Source organism: Diorhabda sublineata, chromosome 7, assembly GCF_026230105.1.
Source record: "Diorhabda sublineata isolate icDioSubl1.1 chromosome 7, icDioSubl1.1, whole genome shotgun sequence".
Classification (NCBI taxonomy): Eukaryota; Metazoa; Arthropoda; class Insecta; order Coleoptera; family Chrysomelidae; genus Diorhabda; species Diorhabda sublineata.
In genome coordinates this window covers 16,646,022-16,657,212 of record NC_079480.1, presented here as the reverse complement: position 1 = coordinate 16,657,212, position 11,191 = coordinate 16,646,022, and the positions used below count along the sequence as shown (strand labels likewise).

General features: G+C 33.4%; 1 protein-coding gene and 1 long non-coding RNA gene across 2 annotated transcripts in view; one reads left to right on the top strand and one right to left on the bottom strand.

Moving 5' to 3' along the window:
* Nucleotides 1–948: 948 nt before the first annotated feature.
* LOC130446626 (uncharacterized) lies at nt 949–4,631 on the bottom strand. The gene is made up of 2 exons (XR_008910170.1): nt 4,546–4,631; nt 949–1,338 (listed from the first exon to the last, which is right to left on the bottom strand). It is a non-coding gene; the product is annotated as an uncharacterized LOC130446626 (long non-coding RNA).
* Nucleotides 4,632–9,376: 4,745 nt separating this feature from the next.
* Nucleotides 9,377–11,191, top strand: part of LOC130446920 (uncharacterized protein PF3D7_1120600-like) — a 34,015-nt gene continuing 32,200 nt past the window's right edge. Inside the window, exon 1 of the mRNA XM_056783443.1 lies at nt 9,377–9,509. Coding sequence (XP_056639421.1) covers nt 9,377–9,509 — 133 coding nt within the window. The remainder of the gene's footprint in view (nt 9,510–11,191) is intronic.

Genomic DNA, 11,191 nt, shown 5'->3' with positions numbered 1-11,191 from the left:
TTATAGCTCTTCCAATATTAATAGCAGATTATAAAAACTTACCTACAATGTTGTTTAATCTACCATAGGCTATCTTCTGTAATTGATATTGGAAGAACTATACGTCTTACTTCCAATTGTCAGATAGGCCAGTTAAACTTGAAGATAGTCCATACAACAGCAATTGGCATCTGAATCTAAATATTGATTTTTGGAATATATTGCTTTCTGATATGTGTAAGCTTTAACAATTTTAACTGATTTATTGTGAGCGAAATTTATTTTGAAGAAATGGAAAATATTAACACTAAGAATCGAGACAGCAATTTCACTCTCGAAGAGAGAAATTTACTGATGTGACTTTCTAGCAAGAAGAAGCATATAATAGAAAATAAAAGAATTGATCGGATCTAGCATGAAAATCATGTTCATGCCACTTCTCAAAATTTCCCTTATCACATAAGGGCATCTTTCGTATTGAAGGAATTCCACAAAATCAATATCCTCATCACTATCCAATAAGTAATCAACAAAATAAATCATATCAAAATATAAATTAAATGATGATCAATAAACCAGAATTTAAATAAAATTTCATAGCATACAATATGTATATTGGTGTATGGAAAAAATACGCAGCCAATCAAGTATATCTATTTATCACTATTGCCTTTGCATTTCTTATCTGTCTTATCAAGTGGAACTTTATAATTTTTAAGAGCGCAATCATTTCGTTTTTTCTACGTAGGCTTAGTATCATAAAGGCAATATTGTTGGTTTCAAACTCACATTAAAGTTTATATTTCATATATTTTTCATATATCAGTATAACATTTATGTCTAGACTAATGCTTATGTACTGAAAAAAAGTAAATTCTGATTTATTTAATTTTTTTAAATAATATTTCATTTCAGATTCGCGTTCAACTTCAATCTTTGAAACAAATTATCAAATAATGAAAAAATCTATTTTTGCTGGAAGATCAAGAGATTTAATTCAAACCAGGAAATTTCGTACATCTTCAGTCACAAGTTTTTTCTCGTCTGGAATAAATTTAAGTAAGAAACCTTCCAAGAGAGAATTTCCCAATACAAATTTTAAAAAGGTACACATTACAACTATATCATACTTTTTGTCCTCACGGTTCCTCCAAACTTTAATTAGAATATGCGTATCATTAAAATTTTATTTTAAAATTTACTACAATACTGAAACACTGACTTCATTAGTAAGAATTGATCCGATTCCGTAGTATCAATCTGCCTACTTCACGCAACAAATCACCCCTTTTTCTTGGTTGATTCCAAGACCTCAATCTGTCTACTATGTACTTGCAATTTCACCGAGAAAATGGAAAGCTGAAACAAAAACATACAATGATTGAAATAGAGAATAAAAATAATATGCTTACTATCAAAAACACTGTTGACACTAACTGCTGGGCTTGAGCTAACTGGGGAGCTAGTCGCCTGGACCTTGTAATTATAGGGGTTTTGGCACACGTGGAAAGTATATTATAGGTGGGAGGGGTAATAAATGTGTGGAGATCGGCTTCCTGGGGGGCTTTAGAGGAAATGTTGTTGTTGGCTGGAGTGGTATTGGAGCGAAGTGGATGTAGAAGGTGTTTCGAAGTTGCCGGCAATCTCTGCCTTTCGTCCCTTGTGTTCAGACAGTTTTAACGTTTTTCTATTTCGATAACTCCTCGAATAATCCTGGACGTTCTATTGATACGATGTTGGGCAAGGGTAGAGGAAGTATCGTAATTAGTGACAGATAACAAGTGTTTATTGGCTTTGATGGAAATACGTCGATTTATTTGGCCAATATAGGAACGGAGGCAATCTGAGCAGGGGAATTCATACAATCCATGGTGTTCATTGGTTATTTTGTCTTTGACGAATCAGATTAGGTGGGAGAGTTTTTGATTGGGTTTGAAGATTGTGCAAATACCTTAGGGAAGATTCTGCAAATTTTGTCTGTTACACCTTTGATGTAAGGAAGTTGATCTTTCAAAACAGTGGAGAAGGATGGAGGAGTTGGAGATGAAAATTTGTGGATGCTCCTAGAAATTTGGAATTTGTTGTAACCAGTCCGAATCAATGTTTGTCTCTAAAAATTGATTTCAGATTGTCGACTGAATTCTTCAGTTTTCTAATCGTGATGTCAAGAATGGAAGAGATGACTCCTCCTCCACATCCATCGTGAACTGTATACAAGTATATACGTCATTAAGATGGAACAGGAAGGGATCTAAAGTATCTCTTCCGTGGGGCCAAATGACAAAAGTGTTATCAACATATCGTAGCCAACAACTTGGTCGGAGAGGGAAGGAGTATAGTGCTTTATTTTCAAATGGTCCAAGAAAATGTTGGCAATGACGGGAGAGAGAGAGGAGATCCCATGGGGGCAACTTTGAGTTGTCGGTAGAATTGCCTTAGAATATGGAACAATCTGGGGCGATGTGGTGACTAGTTTCTAAGATAGACAAAGACAATTCGCTGAAGAATTTCGGCAAGATGTCGGACTAGGAGTTGGATGGGACCCTTAAATGCACTAACAATGGGATGTAGTGGAAGATCGGACTTGTGAATTTTCTAAAGACCGATTATACGAGGAATGCGGGATTATTTTTCTCGAGGTATGAGTTTGGTTTTGATGTCGGAAGAAAGTTTGGTTAGATAGGAGCTTTTGTTGTCTTTTCTAGATATGTGACGGTATTGAGGACGACCGCGGCATTGCCCTGCAATATTAGGATTGTTATAAATATCTTTGAGACTCTGTCGTTCCATGGAGGTCAGGTTGGAAGGAGGAAGTTTTGATGTTCGGAGGACCTTGTCAACATCCTGCCTGATAATTTCGGCTTGGTTGCAAGGGAGTTCGGGGATAACGTTCTCTGTTTGGCAAATGAGGGTTTCTATTAGTATGGATTTGGGCGTGATAACGTTATTGAAGCCTTTGGTAAGAGTCTATTTGGCACATTGGGGGATAGGGGTGTCGGAATACTTGTGAGTAAGTGTGTCTATATCAATAGTATTTGGAGGAAGTTTTTGGAGCGAAATAAGTTTGGATAGTTTGACATTTTGGGTTTGGGTCAGATTTATGCTGGGCTTTCTGGTTGTAGTTTCATTAGAATTTAAAAAAATAGAGTTATAAATGTAACCTTAATTATTTAGGTCTTTTTTATCATTTATAGCTTTTTTGTTCTTATGAATGTGAATCATTTATAAAAGTTCTCTTTTTCGAGTATTAGATCCCTTTCCAAGGATTTTTGAATCTTTATAATTGAATTTATATTTTTATATTTCTAGCGACAAATACCTTATGTAATATTGAATGTAACACCAATCATCTAAATAACGGAATTCAAAATAAAATAATATCAAATTTCAAAATATCACTAAAACCAAAGAATTTATCAAAAGAGATATTTCAAAATTTTGAAAGCAGATAATCTACTAAAACGGTTATTAAGAAATCAGAAGGTTATAATAATGAAATCAAGAAATTATTAAACGATGAGACAACTTACAAAAAAATTAAACAAGATCCTATTCTTATCAAAAACAAAATAATAATCTAATTCGATCTTGGAAAGAACAACTTTTGATTTTGCAAAAAATTGAAAATTCCCAATGCCTTACTTCCTAAAATATATAGTTTACCAAAGCTGCATAAGCCTGACATTCTCCTTCGACTGATTGTTTCAAGCATTCAAACTTCTCTTACCCAATTATCTAATTATTTAAAAATAATTATATACCAAAATAAATACTATATCAAAAACACATGGAAGTCCAAAGAAAAAATTGAAAGTATAAGTCCTAACGGATATGTATTTATTTCGTTAGATGTAGTTTCTTTATATACAAATATTACAATTTCCATTGTGAAGAATATATTAATAAAAAAATGGTACAAAATTAGAGCATATACAGAAATATCTCAAAACGAATTTATAAAAGCTATAGAACTCACATTTACAACAACGTACGTACTTTAAATATGAAAATGAAATATACAAACAAATGGATGGTTGTGCTATGGGGGCTTCCATTTCAAGTGTTTAGCACAATTTCTAATGAACGATCTTGAGGAAACTGTCTCAAGCAAACTTGATATCAATATTCCATTCTGTTTCCGATATGTAGATGCATTACTGCCGTCCCGAAGAATCAAATTGAAAACATAAATAAAAAATTCAATTCTTGTCATAAAAAACTTCAATTCACAATAGAAATCGAATAAAATAATACAATCAATTTTCTGGATGTCACACTATATAAAATTAACAATAACATAAGAACAGAATAGTATACGAAACCATCTTGGTACTCAAGATATATGAACTTCATTTCGTATCATTGTATGTCACAAAAAAGATCAATGATAATAAGTTTGACTGATAGATCTATTCAACTATCAGATCCTGAATTTGGAAGTAAAAGCTACATTGAAAGAAAATAATTAAATTCAAGGAAAGAATGAAAGATACTTTAATCAATTGAGAAACAAATCAGAAGCTAATGTCAAAACATAAAACATTATTCCTTATCATATGTACTTACGAGGACTTTCACAACAACTATTGAATCCTTAAGATCTTCCATTGCTATTTGTGCTATACTAAGTAGTCGAAACTTCGATATTATATGCATTTAAATGAAATTTAAATTGATAGAGACCTAAAATTTAGATAATTTAGCAACAAAATATTGATAACTACATGACAAATATTTAAAATTCAATAACATAATTTATTTATAACTATTACATAATATATGGATTACTGAAGCAATATTGATAAACAATGACGGTATTTTTCTTTTTAATTAAATGAGATTGATAACTCGATGGCATTCAATCATCATATAAAATTTTATCATAGGTATTTCGGCGCAAGTAAGTGCCGCGCGATTGTTATAGTGTATACATTTGTTTTAACAAAAATTAATAGTGGCGTTTTATAAATTTTTTGAGTTTCTATCGTGAGTTTAGTTTGTTCTGCGTCTAATATTAATTTATGACTAGTACGAGTGCTTTTGATGATGTCGTAATGCGTAGCAGTACTCCTCTCAACAAAATCAAAGAGAAAATGTAATGCCCCATATAAGATGTTTATGGAACATTCGTTTTACGAGTATTTTTCTGAATAGAACAAGAAGTAGAAGTCCTTACTATTTTTACTAAATGTTAAAAAGGACCCTGAAAATTCACCGTAATCTTTTTAACAATCATATGAATCTACAAGCATTCCTAAAACGCCAGTTTGAAAGCTATTGTCCACAAAAACCAAGACTCTCACATCGGAGGAACTGAATAAATCCGAATTAACAATATCTGATGACCAAAACAACTCCTCAAATATAAAATTTTGAAATATTTCAGTGCATTAATCATGGATTTATTGAAAGCAGAAACTCTTATAGTCAATAAACCTGTAACCAAAACCAAAATATTTTGTCAGACGAATTTTAGGAAATTTGTAGAAAATATGTTTAACCTTTTCACTCTTCATTTCGGTGATAATCTGCAATAAGTTTGAACGAAGAAGAAAAATTGTGGAAGTGTTAACAATATAACAAGTAGAACTATCACATAAAGTAATATTTATAATATGACGGGTAAAGGAAATCAACTTTTAATAAATGCAGTGATACAAGGATTGCTACTCAAGTTTTTATTATTTTTCAAAGTATTCTTCATAATTGTTGAGCAATTTTTCCATTCCGATTAAGGTACCTCCAAAGCATGTGATTTAAACATATCTCAGATGGAGAAAAACGTTGACCTAGAAATTTATTATTGATCTGCAGGAATAAGAAGAAATTATTGGGTGCAAAACAAGGACTGTACGGCGGATGATCCATCAATTTGATGTTTTGACTGTTTTGACGTTTTTGTTTGAACAGATGTGTGAGAGCTCGCCTTATAGCGACGGACAAGTACTTTGTGTGTGAATAACTTTTGTTGGATTTGGGTCGTCTTGAAATACCCATACAGTCGATTGTTGTTTAAATCCATGATTCTTCGCCTGTCTTGATCTTATAGACGACTTTTGAAGCACCGCAATTGAATTTTTCGAACATTTATTCGCACCAATCGTCACGATCTTTGTTTTGAGCGATTATCAAATTATGTGGTATACAACACGAACAAATCTTTTTGACAGTCAAATGCTCATACAATACGACGACATTCACAAAATTCATCCTGTAGCGAAGTGTGAGCACGATTTAAATTTGGAAAACCAGCGAAACACGGAGGCACGAGATGATGATTCATCACTAGAAGTCAAAGCGAGTTGATATGCACACTGCTGTTGGTTTAATCCACGTCGAAAGTCATAGAAAATTATCGGACGAAAATATTCGCGATTTAATTCCATTTCTTGACAAAGATAAATGTTTCAAGTATGTGTAAAAAACTCAAATACCACTCGTATGACAGCACGTTCTAAGTATACTCACCATTAAAAATGTCAAACTTTATAGTGGCAATTCTCTATCTCGTGCGCTTGTTTTTGAGTGGTGTAAGCGCTTTAGTGATAGCTGAGAGAGCACTGAAGATGATCAGCACCCAGGTCGCCTTGTGAATGTTTTAACTCTGGAAACAGTGACCAAAATCAACCAAATTGTGCGTGCCGAGGCTGTAAACGCCGATAAAGAAACGGTTAAAAAAATTTACACGAGGAATTACACATTACAAATATCTGTGCCAAAAAATCTGTCTCCCGACCAAAAGCTCTTGCGTCATCGGGTCAGCTCAGATTTCCTTGAAAGGTTACAAAGGTTAAAAAAAGATCTGCTTTGAAAGGAATCTCAGTTGAGTCGATGGAAGCGGTGAAGCACAAAACGGTAGAGCTCTTAAAGGCACTCATCAAAGAAGACTTCCAGTAGTGCTTCGATCAATGAAAAAAACGTATGGAAAGGTGTGCGCTGAGGGAAGGGGAGTATATTGAATGGGAGCATTCGAATTAAGAATAATTTTCATAATAAAACCCTTTTTCGTGACCATTCTTGTTATTTAATAGCCAGACCTCGTATTCTATTGGCGAGTAATAGCTATTACGAATTAATTACGTGATATAGATATAATTGAGGCAACCTATACTAATAACCCCACTTAATTATTTATGTTCACATATAGACATGAGAAAGATGATATTTTAAATAATATCAGGTTCCAATGTTCACTGTGTTTATCGAATAATTATGGAAAAAAGCGCCTCATTATTCGAAGTACGACCTATCGAGTTCTACTATATCAATCCAATATTCAGAAAAGTCTTCGAGACCTCTGGTCTTGGATCCAAAAAGTTTTCGCAATGCATTTTCAACATTTTCTTCGGATTAAAATTTTTCCCACGCATGAATTTCGCCATGGATCTTAATAAATAGTAATCTGATGGTGCAAAATCCAGGATAAATGCTGGATGTGGCGAAAGTTCATACCACTGCAAAAGTTATTCGATCTTATAACGCATAACTTTTGCAGTATATAGTTTAGCATTGTTTTTGTGTAAGAGAACCTGATTTAGGTTAACTGAGTATCTTTCCAATGACAACTTAAACATTCACATCAGCTGTCCACTATACATCTGATGATTTGGATTCATAATTCCACTAGACACGTAATGAATTATCTTTGCTGCGGGCTCTAGTAATTTTCCTTTGGCCAGCCACCGATTTTCTACGTTCGGATTGTTTAGATAAATCTATTTCTGATTGTAATTACAATGCGTCTAATAAAACGATCATATTTCGGTAGAGCAAGGAGTTTTTTACGCACCTTTACTTGACGTTTTGCTTGAATCTTGGGAGTCCGATAATCGGCAAGTGCTAGTAGAAGATTAGTTTTCTACCGCTTCTTTTGTAATATCAATATCCCACGCAAGTGGACGACCTGAGCAAGTTTCAAATCTCCATTATTAAATGATGAAACCAACACTGTGGTTTCATCGTTTAAACGGTTGCTTCAAATTTTTGTTTCCAATAATGTCTTAACTATACACGAATTTCATATTTATCATACTATTTATTATAAAATGTCGTCGATAAACTAAGCGAGAATGATTATTAGAAAGTGACTCATTGTACCTACTTTTCATAGAATTAAAAACTAGTCATAAAAGGTTGCCACATGTTTAAATTGTTGTGTAGGAATTGTCAAATATGGAAGACATCACTTATGAGACACCCTCTGTAATTTTCTGTAAAATTTGTATAGAAATTTATTTTGTCGATTCTAGGCTATGGAACAATGTTTGAAAATAAAAAAGCAAAAGAAGCGAATTGATCATCCATTTATCAACGAAAGTCTGTATCCGAAACCACTTAAAGTTGGAAGCATGGTACATGAAATTATGAAAAATACCGCGAAAATAGAATCGAATGCAAATTTTCCGAAGAAGAGGCAGGTTGTAAACTCAAAACAAACTATTCAAGATATGACAAGGTATAAAAAAACCATTGATATCGCACATCCGAAACTTAAGGAGCCTTTTAAGATAGTATATCCTATAAGGAATATTAAGAATAAAATAGGATTCTCTGTTAAACCAGATAGCAGAGCCAAGAATGTAAAAGTTGATTCGTTGGACAAACAAGAAACTTCTATTTCTCACAAACTTCAACCAAAGGTACTAATAGACTATTCAAATAAGAATATTTTGTTTACAGGAAAAGATACTAAATACACAGTTTACACCACAACTACACCAAGATTAATAATTAATCTGTCTGACGCGCGCGGCGCGATTCGATAACCAAGTTATCGTCTTCAGAGACTGAAGGTACAAATTACCTTCAGTCTCTGAAACGCGCGTCAGACAGTGCAATTGTGAGTGTTGGTGTAGTGGTATTGTAAACAGTAAATATCGCCAACGGTTCCAGAAATTCCAACTTACAGGAAAATAGACGAATCAACAGGCATAATCCATGTATGCAAGTTTGTGTGATTTCAGGGCACATATGACTATTACCATTTCACATTTACTCTGACTTAAGTTGGTTTGAACCAACAGAAATAATATTCGCAGCTGTCTTTGATTCCTGTCAATTGTCAATTTTTGCCAGGTATATTTTTTATACAGGGTGAGTCGGGAGGAGCGCACCAAAATCTAGGAGTGTATTATACACGTGAAAATAATGTAAAAAAACTCATATGTTCTTATCCGCTTTTCATTTGTTTTCAAGTTATGGAGTAATTAAAAATGTTCTACTTATATCTGAATTATCAAAGTATGCAATGTACGAATCTCAAAGGCATTTGATAATTCTGACGTTTTGATGAACTGTCAGTGTCCAGTGAACAGTAACTGAACGTTTGATTTCGAATTTATGTGATTGTTAGTGTTGCAAAATGCCAGATACTTATTCAAATTTAGAATATGCAAATATGGTGTTTGTTTATGGCTTCCGTAATGGAAATGCTTCAGCTGCTATTGAAGAATATCGTCAACGTTTTCCACACCAAAGATATCCTGATAAAAACGTATTTATTAGAGTTTTTAGAAAATTGTGTGAGACTGGTAAGCTTCCCAGTGCTAACATATCAATGAACGCGCTACTCGACAAGGTTTGGTAGAAGTAAAAAATATTTTGCATCTATAGTAGAAGAAGAGGCAACTACTAGCTCACGAAGAAGATTACGCTGACCGTATGGAGTTTTGTCGATGGATAAATAAAAATATACTCTTTACGGATGAAGCTACATTTACCCGTGATGGCATTAATAATACTCGTAACTATCATGTATGGTCGGACGAAAATCCCCACACAACAGTCGAAAGCAATTTTCAATATTGGTTTTCTGTAAACGTGTGGTGTGGTATGGTTGACAGTTATTTAATTGGCCCTTTAATTTTGGAGAATCGTCTCAGAGGAGACAACTACCTAAATTTTTTACAAAATGAATTACAAGGCCTACTAGAGGATGTTCCTATAAATATTAGAATTCAGATGTACTATCAGCACGATGGAGCTCCTGCACATGTCACTCGTTAGGTCAAGCAACGTTTGAACGAACGTTTTCCAGGGCGTTGGATTGGTCGTGGAGGTCCCATTAATTGGCCTGAAGATCTCCAGACTTCACATCACTAGATTTTTGTTTGTGGGGCTGGATGAGAAATGAAGTCTACAAAATAAAAGTGGACACACGGGATGCACTAATTAGACGAATTGAGAATACTGCAGCCCATATTAAAGAAGAAAGAAATGAATCAATTGGGAGAGCAACAAACGATCTTCGTAGACGAAGCAGAAAATGTTTAGAAGTCAATGGCGGTATTTTTGAACATTTATTAAAAGAACGCTATGATTAAGAAAATTTTTATGTAATCATTTGTTTATTTGTTAATATCCTATAACTTGAAAACAAATGAAAATATTGAAAATATATAAAGGCTATATTGATTATTTTTTGTTTAGTTAATTGAAACGAAATTATTAAAATTAACGAGTGTTACATTATCAGTGATACTTTGTCAAGTTTCTTTTAAAAAAATTACGATATGTACAGTTACTCATACACTATCATATTAAAAACAGACTTTGTAATGCAGAATGAAATTATGGTGGACAATTCAATGAACAATTTTTTTTCCCCATTCTCATGACCGAATTCAATCATTTGTTTTCTAAAAAGGCTATAACTTAACGTTGGAACACAGAACACAGTTAATTTAACAAATTTCTGGTCTGGCTCTGTCTCAGTTATGTTTATTTTTCTCACGTTTCATTTCTGCTACCGCTACCTAGCATAAATTAAAAGCGCTTCGGAATATGGCGTCTGCTTCAGAACGTGTTGAGTTCTCCACCGAACGATTCTACTAGTTCTTCGCTCCGTAACCAGTTGATGACCTATTTAAGATATACAGGTGATTGATTATAGTGTGATACAGTTCAGTGCCTTCAGTCCAGTGTCCTTTGAGATATCAAATTGAAAGTTCCAGGGGTAATAGCAATTATTATTCTTCATATTAACAAAATTATTAACAATCTTAGAAGATAACTTTACAATTTAATGAAATGTTCAAAATAACCAACATTCACATCTTGACTATAACCGAGGCGATTTTGGAAAAGGAGGTTTGTGAAATTTTTAATAATAAATACCCTGGTTAATACGTTTTGCAGTCTACAGTTAGTAAAATTGAAAAAAGTTTCGTGAAATTGGACATGTGAAAAATATTGAAAAACCAGGTAGAAATAT